At 51.2% G+C, this 15634-nt stretch overlaps 5 protein-coding genes across 5 annotated transcripts; 4 read left to right on the forward strand and 1 right to left on the reverse strand.

Moving 5' to 3' along the window:
- Nucleotides 1-585: 585 nt before the first annotated feature.
- N7443_009094 (glycoside hydrolase family 47 protein) lies at nt 586-2545 on the forward strand (the record flags this gene model as incomplete). Its single annotated transcript, XM_056889150.1, has 4 exons — nt 586-1295; nt 1346-2134; nt 2191-2448; nt 2500-2545. 4 exons carry the CDS (start codon nt 586-588, stop codon nt 2543-2545), a joined length of 1803 nt encoding a protein of 600 aa, XP_056738452.1.
- A 190-nt stretch (nt 2546-2735) lies between these two features.
- On the reverse strand, nt 2736-4410 carry N7443_009095 (uncharacterized protein; the record flags this gene model as incomplete). Its single annotated transcript, XM_056889151.1, has 5 exons — nt 2736-3456; nt 3533-3675; nt 3779-4003; nt 4049-4153; nt 4216-4410. 5 exons carry the CDS (start codon nt 4408-4410, stop codon nt 2736-2738), a joined length of 1389 nt encoding a protein of 462 aa, XP_056738453.1.
- A 1418-nt stretch (nt 4411-5828) lies between these two features.
- N7443_009096 (putative GABA permease) lies at nt 5829-7758 on the forward strand (the record flags this gene model as incomplete). Its single annotated transcript, XM_056889152.1, has 8 exons — nt 5829-5996; nt 6052-6122; nt 6185-6298; nt 6352-6434; nt 6484-6885; nt 6938-7263; nt 7312-7649; nt 7695-7758. 8 exons carry the CDS (start codon nt 5829-5831, stop codon nt 7756-7758), a joined length of 1566 nt encoding a protein of 521 aa, XP_056738454.1.
- A 1498-nt stretch (nt 7759-9256) lies between these two features.
- N7443_009097 (FAD binding domain protein) lies at nt 9257-11154 on the forward strand (the record flags this gene model as incomplete). Its single annotated transcript, XM_056889153.1, has 2 exons — nt 9257-9807; nt 9861-11154. The coding sequence occupies 2 exons, from the start codon at nt 9257-9259 to the stop codon at nt 11152-11154; spliced, it is 1845 nt and encodes a 614-aa protein (XP_056738455.1).
- An 892-nt stretch (nt 11155-12046) lies between these two features.
- On the forward strand, nt 12047-12957 carry N7443_009098 (pyrroline-5-carboxylate reductase family protein; the record flags this gene model as incomplete). The annotated part of the gene is made up of 2 exons (XM_056889154.1): nt 12047-12596; nt 12662-12957. 2 exons carry the CDS (start codon nt 12047-12049, stop codon nt 12955-12957), a joined length of 846 nt encoding a protein of 281 aa, XP_056738456.1.
- Nucleotides 12958-15634: the final 2677 nt, after the last annotated feature.

Consider the following 15634-nt stretch of genomic DNA (forward strand, 5'->3'; position numbering starts at 1 on the left):
GATCGAGGTAGACGCTACTAACCCGATCGGATCATTTTCAGGGGACAGGTGGAGCTGGGCTTGACAGCTAACAAAACAGAAAGAGTAAAGGGTACCCGAGACTTTGCCCTGGTCTCGCCCACTTTTAATGTACCTGGTACATTGTCATGTTCTAGACCGCTAGCACCAAGAACAACACTGGACCCTGCATCGCCAGCTCCTTACCGCATGTACCGTTTTCCCAGAGTGGAGTGCATATGGCCCCCTTTGCATGCCAATGCTGTTGGCTATGTTTCCGGGGACGCGTGTCAAGGGTATCAAACCTCTCTGACGATCAATGGAGTAATTGCCCTCCGATCCTTCCCCATCCCGCTTCTGCCTGACGTGCTTCCCACACGACACTCCGCAATTCCTTCTTTCATCCCTGGCTTCTCTGGCAAATGCTTCCGAGCATGATCACTCACAGCCATTCTTTCTCCTTCTCTTGATTTTCGTTTTCTAAGCTATTCAGTTTGTCCACTCTTTGCATCTGATGGCCGCCATTCCTTCAATTCCTTCATGAACTCGATTTGCTAGCATCCTAGCGCGACAAACCCCACCCTCATTATGCTTGCCAACCGCAAAAGCCGTTCTCTCACATCTTCCATCATCCTTCTCGCTGTCGCTTATATCTTCTTGATCTGGCTTCCCCTCAGCCGCCTCCACAAATATCAATTATACCATCCAAGGCCCACGCCCATCCTCAACAGCCACCTCTCATCGCCCAATGCCATTCATTTGAACCTCTCATCCGAGAGGTTCCCCGTTACCTCATATACTCCTTTACCAACACAACCATCACCAATTCCCCGCATTCAATATGACTTCCCGCCTGAGTCAAAACGTGAACGCAAACAACGAGTCAAGAGGCAGAAGGCCGTCAAGGAGGCTTTTATGCACTCGTGGAACGGATATAAATCGCATGCTTGGATGCGCGATGAGGTATCGCCCAACAGTGGGAGATACGTAGACTCGTTCAGCGGGTGGGGCGCTACACTTGTTGATTCCCTAGATGCTCTTGTTATTATGGGGCTCGACAAGGAACTCCACATTGCCCTGGAAGCTTTAGAACATATTGATTTCACAACCACGTTTAGTCGTGATGTTAATGTGTTTGAAATCATTATCCGATATATGGGTGGGCTCCTTGCTGCTCATGATTTGACCGAGGGCAAGTATCCTATTCTTCTTAAGAAAGCCGTGGAGTTGGGTGAGATGATCTTCAATTGCTTTGATACGCACAACCGCATGCCTCAAATGCGCTGGGAATGGTCCAGGTAAGTCACATTACTATCGTACTAAGGGCACAAATTTTAACAAGCTATAGATCTGCCGAAGGCGAAGAAATCCAACCATCAGAAAGGATGGCTCTAGCCGAGCTAGGCTCATTCAGCGTGGAATTCACCCGCCTAACCCAAATCACTGGCGATCCGAAATACTTCGACGCCGTTCAAAGAATCACAAACGAGCTTGAATCGAGCCAGAATGCCACTCGCATCCCTGGTCTATGGCCTGTATGGGTCAACGCAGACCGACTCAAGTTCGACTCGAGTGATTTCTCGCTCGGCGGGTGCGCCGACTCGGCTTACGAGTATCTTCCCAAGGAACACATCCTTCTCGGCGCCCAAACAGACCAGTATCGTGATATGTACAACAATGCCATGGACGCGATCAAGGACAATATGCTCTTCAGGATTATGACCAAGGACGAGAGCCAGAAGGTCCTGTTCACTGCAGATGTTTGGTCTTCCAAAGGCGGTGGCATGCATAGTGTTCAGTACGTTCAGGATCACTTGAAATGTTTCCTCGGTGGAATGGTTGGTATCGGTGCCAAGGTGTTTGACCGCGAGGAAGATATGGCTATCGCCCGTGGACTTACAGATGGCTGTATCTGGGCCTACGATCAGATGCCTTCTGGTATCATGCCTGAGATCATGAAGGTATCCGCCTGCGAAGACATCGACGATTGTCCCTGGGACGAGAATCGGTGGTATAGGGAAGTTATGGCGAAGCCAGTCAACACACCTGCGGAGCGCGAGAAGGCTCAAGAGGTCGTCGAGCTTGAAGGTATCCCCCCGGGTATCCTCAGCCTCCGTGATCCTACATATAAGCTCAGGTTCGTCTTGGATTCTTTAGCGCAATATTTCTGGGCTTTTACTGACAATGGAGCAGACCCGAAGCCCTCGAATCTGTTTTCATCATGTACCGAATCACAGGCGACAAGTCCCTCCAGGATGCAGCTTGGCGTATGTTCCAGAATATCGACAAGGCGACGCGCACCAAGTACGGCCACTCTGCTATCCAGGACGTGCGCACGTCTGTGTCGGAGCATAGCGATAAGATGGAAAGCTTCTGGCTTGCTGAGACTCTCAAGTATCTTTATCTTATATTTTCCGAGCCTGATCTCATCAGCTTGGATGAGTATGTCTTGTAAGTTGCATTCATCTTTACTTGTTACGTGGAGGCGCTAATGCATCACAGGAGTACCGAGGCACATCCCTTCAAGCGGCCCTCTGGGTACATTTGATTAGAATTACTTTTTTGATTGGATTAGCGTTCAAGTATCACCAGGAGTGACTCCAAGGTCGGCGTTTCGGAATCATGATCACTTTCATTTGGATCTGTATATATTCATTTTTCTACCATCTACAAAAACATGGCAACACCCAATATTTCAATATATTCCATTCCTTGATTATACACAGAACAAAGCTCAGCTACACATAAGCCATGGCATCATTCGATACCCTCTTCGAAGGCCCCTGGCCCCTCCTTCTCGCCTCGTCGTACTCAAACTGAACTGAATACTGGACCTCCTTCCTGATGACCATTGCGTCTGCATCCTCCTCTATCCCGTCACTCACCATCCGACTATGCCTTTTCGTCTGAGGCATAAGCTCAATCGCATCTATGTCCTCTCGCGAGCCTGACCCCAGTCCACGCCCACCCTTCGCCTTATCCAAGCGCGTAAAGCTCTTCCCGGGCTCCCCAATCGGAAACATAGAACTCCGCATCGGCACTCCCTTCTCCCTCATCTTCCCCCCATTCCCCTGATCACTCTTCACAATCCCTTCACACAACTTCTCCTTCGAAGCCGACTTCAAACCCCTAGTATCCCGTTCCGTCCCAGCCCTCTTCCTCTGAACCCGACATAAACTCCTACTGCGACTCCCAGATCCAGATCCCGATCCCGACCCAGATTTCGACTTACTCCGCGACGCAGATACACTACTTTCCAAATTCGAATCCCCGGCTGTTCCATAATTTGTACTCACTGCTGCCATGAACGGACGGAGACAGAAGACGCTGCACGCGACCAGAGCGTAGTGTACTTCGACTTGGAGCCAGAGGGTGGGTTCGACGGCGGCGAGGGTTACGTCAGTCTCGGCAAGAGCAGAGTGGAGAGTCGAGATGTGGAGGAGGGTGAATATTATCAGACTGCAGAAGGCGATGTGAGTAATCTCAATGTTTGGTTTTGCATGGATTTGGGTAGGAAGTTGGATGGTTGGCTTACGGGAATCGAAATATAAATGCGAAGCCGATGGCTAGTTTGCGTTTCATCGACATGAAAAGGCCTTTTAGGAGGATGACCGCCAGAAGGAATATTAAAAGTTCGGTTATCACGTTGACTGCTGCGATGAATTGCCAGCGTTTGAACTAAGATTTTGTGTTAGCCTCGTGACCGGTTCCGCTCGAGACGTGTGCTTGAGAATATATCGATGATTTGTTAGCCGAAGCCCAACGCCCACGATATACTTACCAGATTCAAACACTGTCCACCCTGTGACCGCCACGGTTTGTTCAGCTCACAATTGACCAACAAGATGAAAACAGCCGGAATTAACCACGCCGTGCAAAGCGCTAACGTTGCCCACGAGGCTCTGTTATGTGGCTTCTGGGGTGTAAGACGGAGGTAGATAGCGAGAACGCAGCATTTTGAAAGGTAGATAATGATCAGGGCGAAGATATCGCTTGTTGCAATTAACTAACTGTTTAGTTTCCGCAAGTCATCGCTGGGTTGTCGACTTACTGCCTGGATCTGGTTAAGGCGGCTATCGTCTAGCAAAGTAATGGATGTACCAAAACCGCGCGAGCATGCGTAGAATATTAGTGAGGACTGTACGATCGCCATAATCTGTTATTGTTTCGGTCAGTCTAAGTACAGTTCTCAGCTTGATTCAAATCCGCCGAGCATACCGTAGCTCCCAATAACACGAAATCATCCCTCGCGAAGGGCGGAATCAGCATGAGTCGCACATAGAGCCTGATCAGGAAGCAGGCCAGTGAGACGACGAGCCCCAGCGCAGCGGTGATGATTATCCACGCGCCATGATGGTATTCATCCACTACCTCGAAAGGAGGTGACTGGCCCGGGGGCACATACGGGCCCATGACAGGAACACCCAAAACTCAAGCCAGTGCACAGAGGATCATGGGATATAGCCACTGATTGAATGGATGAAGTAGTTTATGAAAGGGCCATGAATGGAGGCCACATGCACAGCCGGCCTCGAGGAACCTAGGAAGGTCCGGGAGCTCCACCCGAGCAGCCTATATACAATAAAGCCGCCCCGGCGACCATGTAGCCCAAAAGATAAAGGAAAGAAAACCAAATCAAAATGTCGATTGACTAGTGTAGCCCATGTGCTGGTAGCCGCCCATGGGTGCAGGGCCAACGCCGGTCACTTTCCGTGGCGGGTTTGCGTCCATCCCTTCCCAGGCTCCCAGTGAGAATGACGCCGGCTCAATATTATGTAGGAACATGTGGTCAATGCAGGTCTGATATCACAGTTTCCAGAATAGCTAGCGTTTTCACCCTCACGTCTGACTCCGATCATCCGAGTAATGGTGCCAAGCGGGCCGCTGCCATTCTTGCATTGGGGCGATGGAGCGATGCGTTCGTGGATTCGAGGCTGGGTTCCGATAGGCCATGTGGTGTATGCTTTCAGGTGGTAATGCGAGGAGGGATTGTGGCGTGGACTGGGGCAGGGGACTAACGGATGATCCGCGCAGGGATTCGGGAGTGATAGGTCCGACCTGTTCAAGTGTTTGGGGTTTCCGAGGTGGAATTGAATATGCGCAGGGCTTATACTTCGTTGGGTCGCCAACCCCCCAACAACCGGGGCAATCAGAGACGATTATTCGCGATAATTGAGCCAACAAATAACCTGACAGCAATAGTCCTCTTCGTCAAATACTAAGGCTCAACAATAATAGCGCCCGCGGGGCAGTAGAAGCAAAAGTTTGCCTTCCAAAGCCCCTGCACGTACCCCCCTGGCATGCAAGGCGCCGATAGCTTCATCGCCCATTCTTCAACCCTCGATTCACCAAGGGATAAAACACCATGAATCATGCGGTCCAAGCTCAGTACCAAAGCCCTTGTCCAACATCAAACAAGCGATGTGTCAATCGATTCGGATTCCACATGGCGCCTAAATTCCCCTGACCATGCCTTGCTCCCACGCCCTTTACCACGCTCAATGCTACTGTGCCTGGCATGGACTTCGATAGATTCTAGATGCTAAACTCTTCTCCAGGGACCTGCTTCTTCGGGACTGATCAGGGGAAGTCGAATTCTAATCCTGTTTCGAATTTAGACTTGAATTTGCCTTGGTTGGAGTTGTCGTTGCCGGTTTTCTTCTTCTTTCTCATAATCGAGAGAATTGCGTTGCGGACTGCATGCTGTGTCCCCCCGGAACGATACCGATTGTGGTTCGATTGCGCATTCCAGCTTTGATTTTGAGCCGGTCGGAGATTTTTCCTGGTGACGATCTTGATCTCGACCTTAATCTCGACATTAATCGCGCAAGATGTCTCGGTTCAGGTCTGGGAATGATTCTCAAATGACTGCAACTGTTGATGATCATGACCATGATGAAGAGGATTATCCTCAAAAGGGGCTTGTTGCGCCGAGGTATATGGGGACGATTGCGGATAAAAAGGATATGAATGCGTTGGGGAGAGTCCAGGTTCTGCGAGTGAGTGTTCCTGATCTGGGATTCGCTCTTTGGGACTGGAGCTGATGTCGCGAAGAGGAATTTTCGATTTATCTCGATTGTTGGGTTTGGATGCACATTGATTTGTACTTGGGAGGTTATTTTGACGTACGTTGATCCTCTTATACGACGTTGTGGGTCTCCTGAGGACGAATGCTAATCGCAAATAGATTGCTATCAGCTGGATTAACTGACGGTGGGACGGCGGGGTTAGTTTGGGGATTTGTCGGAGTCTCGTTGGGGTTCACTCTAGTTTATGCCAGTATAGCCGAAATGGCGTCGATGTAAGTTGTTCGTACATGGCGTTTCACTTTCGCAGTGTTGATGATGAGGACAGGGCTCCCACAGCTGGTGGACAGTACCATTGGGTGTCAGAGTTTGCTCCGAAAAAAGGACAGAAATTCCTCAGCTACATCACAGGTAAGACGCTCTTGACAATGTGTCGATCAGTTCTGTTGACCTCTATTAGGATGGCTCTCTGCAATGGGTTGGCAATGTGCCATCGTCTCCATTGCTTACCTGGCCGGGACAATCATACAGGGTCTAATCGTGTTAAACCGGCCAGACTATGACTTCCAGCGCTGGCATGGAACTATGTTAGTCATTGCCATTTCGACCTTTTCCATCATTTTCAACACTTTCTTGGCAAAGAACCTGCCGTTTGTGGAAGGGCTGATTTTGATCGTTCATGTCGTTGGACTATTTGCGATTATTATTCCTTTGTGGGTGCTGGCGCCGAGGAATAATGTCCATGCTGTTTTCACTAACTTTAACAATGGTGGTGGTTGGGATAATGCTGGGACGGCAACGATGGTCGGCCTCTCCACAACCATCACGTCCATGCTGGGCTATGACTGCTCCGTCCACATGTGTAGGTCAAATAACCCTTCGCAGACTATTTGTTGTTATGCTAATTCATTCAGCGGAGGAGATCAAAGATGCTTCGGAGACGCTACCCAAGGCCATGATGTCTTCAGTGGCGGTCAACGGAGTATTGGGATTCATTATGCTAGTGACGCTATGTTTTACCCTTGGCGAGGTCGAGACTGTGCTAGAAAGCGCGACTGGATTCCCATTTATTCAAATCTTCTACAATACGACGGGCAGCTTAGCAGCCACCAACGCCATGACAGCCGTGCTGATAGTAACCCTAACGGCCAGCACCATCACCGAAGTCGCGACCGCATCACGACAGCTATGGTCTTTTGCTCGGGATGAAGGTGTCCCATTCTCGTCTTTCTTCGCCTACGTATGTTTCTCGACGCTTTACGAAGAGACCGGCTGACCGAAACAACAGGTAACACCGGGATGGAACATCCCACTCAACTCCGTGATGGTGTCGTTAGCAGTGACCGTTCTCCTGTCGATGATCAACATCGGATCCCAGGCAGCTTTGAATGCCATCATATCTCTGACGATCACTTCCTTGATGTCAGCGTACATCGTATCGATTGGCTGTGTGCTCCTGAAGCGACTCCGCGGAGAACCACTCCCACCTCACCGTTGGTCACTGGGCCGGTTCGGCCTGGCGGTGAATGTCGGAGCGCTCTGTTTCCTACTCCCTCTTTTCGTTTTTGCTTTCTTTCCCCTATCAACGCCCGTGACACGTGAGACGATGAACTGGAGTGTGGCCATGTACGTTGGCGTCATAGGATCGGCAACGATCTATTATTGGGCTAGGGGGCGGCATCATTTCATTCCGCCTGTGGCCTTAGTCAAGCGGGAGGTCGGGGAGGCATTTTAGGTTGACCTCGGTTGTGCAAGGATTCGGATTTCTTATGACTATAATTTGACTTGGAGTGCTCCGCTTGTATTTAGTTGGATGAATGTGACGTTAATAATATACTCCGTACGGGAAAAACGTGGTCGGTGAACGGACATGAATATCGGATCAAGTACTTCCGGAATCGTGCGAATTAGATCTCTCCATACCCCTTGTCGCATGACATGACAATCCTTGCTCACGGGGGCTGTTACTCAAATCGATGGTGTCGCGAGCGTCACAGAAAGGCCCTACACTAGTCCGGGATTAAGTGATCTGATGGGACCGTTCCAAACCGCCGAGAATTGCCTGAGGCGGGAAGGTTTCACAGGCTGATTCAAGTTTTGTCCCACTGGTCAACCGGTTCGAGCCGTGACCCGAGGTCTCAAGTCTCAGGAAGGATGCCGAGCCCCGCCGAGCCCCCAGCTCTGTAGCTGAGATCTGACGATACTGGCCAGGCCAGACCGCACCCAGGGGTTTTTCTTCTAGAACTTTCAAGCTAGCAACATCCACGGTGTTTCTAGAGCGACCCACCGTTGGTAACGGCCTATCCACCAGGACCCCAACGGTTGGAAATGGCAGACCCGAGTAGCAGGTACCGAGTCTAAATCGAGAAAGGTCTAATAACCGGCTGGTCGGAAAGTGGACCGGTGAGATCCATCCCTTTTGACCCCCTTTCTTAGGGGGTGATGGGGACGAATAAGGGAGACTGTATGTTCCCGTGTGGTGTGACACGCGCTATCTGATTGATTGATAAGTTTGATCCGGTGTCGGCCCACTCCGGAACCTCCTTTTTGATTTCCGATTCCTTTTCTCACTTGGAACACCAGGAGGCCCCTGCAAGAATTCCTCGTAATCTCTATTACGCTGATTCCGTATACTAGATAGGCTCGGCAGTTACTCCGGCTTCACCGAGATAACACCTGTAGCTAAGGTGTGGTGAAAAGCCACGATCTGATAAGAAGAAAAAAGCCGACAAGTAAGAAGGTACCTAATGGAAATCAAATGGAGCCCAAATGCACCGTCGATCTGGGGGGGAAATGGATATAATTCCCCTAGTTAGAAAGTCTTCCCCAAACGGAGAGTGAAAGTTTACCCGACGAAGAATGTGGCAAAATCAGATAATTCCCTGCCCAAATCTGGCGTGCGTTTCCGCTCCACAGCCGACACCCGCAATTTTCGCCTTTCATCTTGCGGTTCTCTTTTAGACCCTGTCCCGTCTACGTGAAACCGATCACATCCCCTCAGATACCAATTTCCGATCTATTTTAAAGTACTCCCATGCCCCCGAGGCTCTGACTATTCACCATCTCTTTCCGCGCCCGTCTCCCCCATCTCCTCCGGCGGCCATTCCCGAGAGCTCCTCCACTGGCCCTCGGCTCATATCTACACCCCGTGGGTATGTCCAAAGCTTTACTCCCGGACTGGTATTGCAAAACTCACACTCTTCAACTACACAGTTCACGCAATCGAACCAGTCATGCCGTCGGCAACCATCGCCTCTACGGGGCCTCGCCCCCGCAAGGGTACCTTCCAAGAGATCCCCGTCTCGTCCACCTCCCACCCCGATAATCCGATTCCTGAAGAACCACGCGGAGTCAGATCGTTGTCCGTGACAGACATGAACTTCAATGTCTCGTCCCAAGGAAGCTCCGATACAACCGGCTCGAACTCCCCCGCCACCCCCGCCACTCCAATCACACCACCCGATTCTCTGAGCGAAAAAGAGCTTGAGGAGACCAATGGCCGTCGCCGTCGAGCCTCGACCATTCTGATCTCCCAGAACTCGGAGGATATGAGAAGAGTGCTGGAGAATGTCGGCACAGGTGGTACTCAGAAGATCCAGTCTTCATGCTGTGGTGGCGGTTGCTGCCGAGGACAGAAATTGCGGCCGGTGGATGGTCCGATTTCGGGCTTCAATTCGATCACTCCTCCCGATAACAAGGCATTTGCTAGCTTGGGGTTGACCTTGAATCTCCTCACGCTGGATAGTGACCTCTCCAACATTGCCACCCTCCCGGAGAAAACGGTGTCATTCAAATCCGCCCCCGCATATACTGCCGAGGTCGAACTTGGCCCGCCAGAGCACCCCCCTCATTCGTGCAGCCCCATCCTCCTTATGACGTTTATCGGGCTCCTCTTCACCATGCTCGTGAATTGACTAAGAGTGGTGCAGAGAAGCGCACCTATCACTTTGATATCGATGTCACCGATTACCCTGCCGAGAGCGGTATGGTGGATTTCGTCGTTGGCGGCGCGATTGGCGTATGCCCCATGAACAAGCCTGAGGAGGTTGAGGATGTATTGAATAAGTTGTGTGTGCCCAAGTCGCTGCGAGACAAGAAGGTTCTCATGCGCACAACCAAGGGCCGCTGGCCCACCATCTGGGGCGACGACAAGCCCCGCGAGCTGGTTACCACAAGACGCGAGGTCCTGAGCTGGTGCTCAGATATCCAGAGTTACGCCCCATCTAAGCAGCTGTTCAGACTCCTGGCAGAGTACACCAGCGAGGAGAACGAGAAGAAGATTCTGGAGTTCCTCTCGTCCGCCCAGGGCCAGGGCGCTTTCTGTGAACTTCGCACCAACTCTCACATCAGCTTGTCCCAGCTGCTCCATGCCTTCCCCTCATCTCAGCCTCCTTTGGACCACCTTCTCTCCGTGCTCAACACTCTTATGCCCCGCTTCTATTCTCTTTCTCAGGATCCCCAGATCTCCTGCCAATTCAAGGGCACCGAATGCCGCCGGCTAGTCGAAGTCGCCGTGACAGTCGCCGACTCCGACGATTGGAAGGGCGGCATGCGCACCGGTGTGAGCTCCGGCTACCTTGAGCAACTCGCTCGGCGCGCAATTGCCGCCGAGGCAGCTGGAGAGAAGCACGACATCCACATTCCCATGTTCCGCGGTCTGATGGCCAACCCTCTCGCCACACGATTTGCCTCTGATGGACCCATGCTCCTGATCGGCGCCGGTGTCGGTATCGCTCCCTTCCGTGGATTCGTCCAGCGGCGTCTGCAGTCCGCCAACTGCGCCAACAAGGTGTGGGTGCTCCAGGGTGTGCGTGACTCCCTGCTTGATGAGCTGTATAGTGGTGAATGGGGTGTCCACGAGGACAAGGTTCGCACTGTCGTGCAGAGCCGTCGTGGCGAGAGTCGCTATGTCCAGGAGGAGGTCCGCCACCAGGCTGATCTGGTCTGGTATGTGATCAACGCCCTTGATGGCCGTGTCTTTGTCTGCGGTAGTGGCAAGGGCATGGGTGAGGGTGTTGAGGCTGCTCTTGTCGAGGTTGCGATGGCAAAGGGTAACTTGAACTCTCAGGAAGCTGAGCTGTTCTGGACACGCAAGAAGGAGGCTGGTCAGTACATTGCTGAAACTTGGTAATTGATCACGGGCAATACGATTCTCAAGCCAAGCATCTTTGCCTCACACCCATGATATCTCGATCAGGCTCTTGACCACGCCAGTATCGTCGATCTGTACATACCATCTTTCCACCATCTGCATCGTCATGATTCACATCTTTCATTCTGCATTGAGCTTGAGAAGGACCAGTCTTCAGGGCACGCAACATTACGCCCAGCTGGTCCCAATCTACCAGGCTTTTTTTGGTTCTTGTATTTTAGCGGGGCGGTTCTTTATCTATCTTTTCAGTTCGGGACTTCATCATCATCCCTCATGGTTCAATTTCACCAAAATCAGGATCCTTTCGACCTTTGTTGTTTGCTTGTCTGATTCAGTTATGGGAGGTTCTATGTCCATCTTTACTTAGATTCAAAATCGATCCTCAATCTGACACCTCTTCTGATTTACTACCTTGGAGTCATCTCCCAGAATTATCCTCTGCCAAGGCATATTATATACCAGCGTAGTGCAACACAGAAGCTAAAGCGTCTCTCCCCCAATGATCTGCATCCTCTTTTCCCCGTGACTCATCCCCCTCAACCACTTTCCCCGGAATTCAATTTCTATGACCGCGGAGGCCGGTTAACCGGGCCGGTGTGCGCGATAGTGGCATATCACGTGATATCCACGGCGATGAATAAAAAGAGCCAAATAGCAACCATCAAAGGCCTCTGTCCAGTTCTTAACCATTCAATCCAATCAATTACCTTTAATAACTCACCCAAATACCCAAAACAACCCAATTCCTACCCCAAGCCGACATCGGTCCTCACAGCACTTCCGTGCCCCACATCGATAAGACCATCAAAAGGTGGGGGAATTCTGAAAGCGTCCAACAAAAACCAAACCACATCACACCACACAACCAACAATGCCCACTCTTCAAGAGAGCAAGATCTCCTTCATCGGCGGAGGCAACATGGCCTCCGCCATTATCGGCGGCTTGACAGCCAAGGGCGTCTCAAAGACCAACATCATCGTCTCCGAGCCCTGGGACGTGAACCGCGAAAAGCTCGCGGCAACCGGCGTCCAGACAACAACCGACAACGCGACTGCGGGTGCCGATGCGGATATCGTTATCATCGCTGTCAAGCCGCAGGTTGCACAAAGCGTGTGCGAGGAGCTCGGGAAGAGCTGGGGTTCTAGGAAGGATCTGCCTGTTGTGGTGAGCATTGCGGCTGGTATTACGCTGGATTCGCTGCAGGGGTGGTCGAAGACTGTGGATGGGCGCACGCCACATGTTGTTCGTGTTATGCCAAACACGCCGGCGCTTGTTGGGGAGGGGGCCAGTGGAGCTTTTGCCGGGGAGGGTGTCACGGACGAGGAGAAGGAGCTTGTTGGGGCCCTTTTGGCCAGTGTTAGTAAGGCTTTGGAGTGGGTTGACCGGGAGGAGCTGTTGGATGTTGTTACTGGGTTGTCTGGTGAGTTTGCCTTATTATATTTATTGACGCGATGGGATGTATGAGGGATGCTAATTGTGATTTAGGATCCGGTCCCGCTTACTTCTTCGCTATGGTTGAGCATCTTGTCTCTAGCGCTACTGCCCTTGGTCTTTCGAAGGAGCAGGCTACGCGTTTGGCTACACAGACTTGTCTTGGTGCGGGTAAGATGCTTGTTGAGTCTGAGGATGAGCCAAGTCAGCTGCGCAAGAATGTGACTAGTCCCAATGGTACTACGTATGCGGCGCTGCAGACTTTTGAGAAGGAGGGCTTTAAGGAGATTGTTGATAAGGCTGTAACGGCGGCGACTGAGCGGGCTGCTGAGCTGGGCAAAAAGGCTTGAGGGTGATCCTTGATGGAGAATTTTGCATTGATCTGTGTTGCGATGGAACTTTACGATGAGTATAGACTAAAATGAAGAACGCCATTCAATAATTGAAATACCATTGCAGTCCACGAGTCCCGCACATGAGCAACCTTGGAATAGTTGCACAGACAAAAGACCACGGGAGGTCTCTGTAAGTCCATAGAAAGCCATTCACCTAGGTATTGGACTAGGCATTGGTGTTCGAACTGAGCCTTCATTACAATGACATGCAAGTTCCGTTTGTCGATGACCAGCGGAAGTGAATACGACAAGGGATCCGGACAGCTCAGACCTGATGCTCCACTCTTTCCAAGGCTTGCACTGCTGCTTCCGGTATAGAACATAAAAGCGTACTGCTGAACAGTCCGGGGTCGGTTGTGATCCACGAACTGGTTCAATCGAAGGGCGGGGATACCGGGTTATCTGGATAGCATTGGAAGTCCCCCGGGTAGAAAGTGTTTAGTTCTTGAATATGCCTATGTAGAGTCAAGGGCGAGTAGGAAGCGGATCGGTAACAGGATCCGGTGTTTACCTGTATAGAAATCCCAGAGTGGTAATCCGCTGCGAATGCTTTATTGACATCTGATAAAGTTGATTGATCGGAAGGTTCAGGTTGAGGATGCCTGTAGATTCGGACGGAAGACTTCGGCTCTCATGCAGTGCATCACAACGTCAGTATCGCCATACACGGACCTCGCCACTGTTTGCTCTAGCTGCATTGTGTGTCTGGAATTCTGTCCCGTCAGAACCGGTCAAAACCCACAGAGTCATGATTCATTCTCATGGTAAGATTTGCTTCGACGACAGGCCCGTAGCATCGGCTACCGGTAGTCTAGATCAATATCCATAGTTTCCTTTATTCGATACGATATTGCCAAACGTGGCAAGAACCCGGAATATAGGTTGTGCATGCCAAGATGATATCACCAACGCCGAGTCCATGCCTCGAGGGTGGCGCGTCCGCATGTTGATCGCACTCGCGATCGACGAGGAAGCGGTGTCAAAGGAGGTCTGTGACAGTGAACAAACGCGGTCAAATAGCAAGGGCATGTAGCATCGTCCTGAGAACGAAATAAGGACCCGGCATCGTGCATGAACCATTCCCCTCACACCGACCCTGTGTGGGTGACCTATCATTTCGCTTGGCGGACAAAGCCACACGATCCCGCGCTATGAATGGCCACGAGAGCATACGGCAAATCGAACAGCGATCAACCAATGACCCGAGATTAAGAGACAGGGATTATGGAAGCAGGGTATGACACCCGTGGTCGGCGCTATTGAAGCCGATGTAGACCCAAAGAAGAGATCGGGACCGGGCCACATGGGGATGGAGAAAGGAAAACGGAGTACGGAGTAGCCAGGGAAACAATATGTAGAAAGAGAATGTTAGAAGCCCGAGACCAGGGGGTTGGGATGACAGGCGGCAGATGGCAGGCGCCTAAAGTTATCCTTGCATTGAACGCCACTCCTCACATTCTGGACTGATATTCACGAAGTAACCGATGCAGTTGAGATTCGAAATCCGGCCGAAAATCGAGATGACCCGAGAACCTGGAAAATGAGAAGGGCACTATCGATAGTGTTGTTGGCACTAACTCATTATTCTTTTTGAAATTTTACCATTTCCCATTTCCCATTTCCCATTTAGCAATTACCATTTACCATTTACCATGTATTTTGTACCAGACCGTAGGCGCTTAGACCTCCTGCGAGGAGAAGTCATGCAAGTCGCCGAATAATAAGGTTCTTAGCCGGGTTCGCAGGTGCCCAAACCACATCCACCTGTGGCTTAGCAGAGGATGGAATAACTGAATTAAACCAGATCTCATCCCTAGTCCCAAGTACCGGGATAGCTGGGTTACACAGTGACAAATTCCTGCATGCAGTATGCGTGGGAGTAATTCCGAGCCGATCCTCCATTCCTCGGGCCCTGACGAGTGACCCCCGATCAGAGAATCCCTGTAAGATCCTATGATCTGCATCCTTACTCCATTTCATGCACGATCTTGGATCTTATGTGGTATGGGCGATCCCGTCAGTCCAATTCTCGTGCCTGGGGGTGGCAGGGGGGTTCCCCGGTGGAGCTCGTCCCGTGCTTTCTTCTCTACGTCGCTTGCGCAGCCGGGCGGCCTCGATCATCCGAAAAAAAAAAAAAAAAAAAAAAAAAAAAAGCAAACATGAACGTGACAAATTCCGAATGGACATAGAAGTCCAGTCAGATCTTTCCGCAAGGGCTACGGCTACTTCAAACCCCGATCGCCCTTCAATGACGTGACGGTCCGGGTAGATCCAGATCCAGATCCAGATCCAACTCTCCACGAGGATACTGTACGATACGAATTCCATGGCACGTCCGGTTCCCATGTGGATCATTTAGAAGTTGAATCGGGAGTCTTGTGGCGTCAAACAAGAGGCCCCGGTGTTGACTACCCTCTTTGGCCTGGGATTGGGTAACAAACTCTGGATTCTGGAGAATCTGGGTCGGATGGCGTCGACTTATGTAGGTAGGGCGGAACCCATCCGAGATGTCACGGCACCGGTACATGATGGGTGTCACATTAGGGGTTTGACAGGCGAGGACCCGACTTCATCTATCTACCGTGAAAATCAAGTATTCTTATTCTCGCAGGAACAGGGCGGCTCGCAGTCC

This window comes from Penicillium atrosanguineum, assembly GCF_028827265.1.
Source record: "Penicillium atrosanguineum strain IBT 20685 chromosome Unknown utg000007l_segment0_segment0, whole genome shotgun sequence".
NCBI classification, from domain to species: Eukaryota; Fungi; Ascomycota; class Eurotiomycetes; order Eurotiales; family Aspergillaceae; genus Penicillium; species Penicillium atrosanguineum.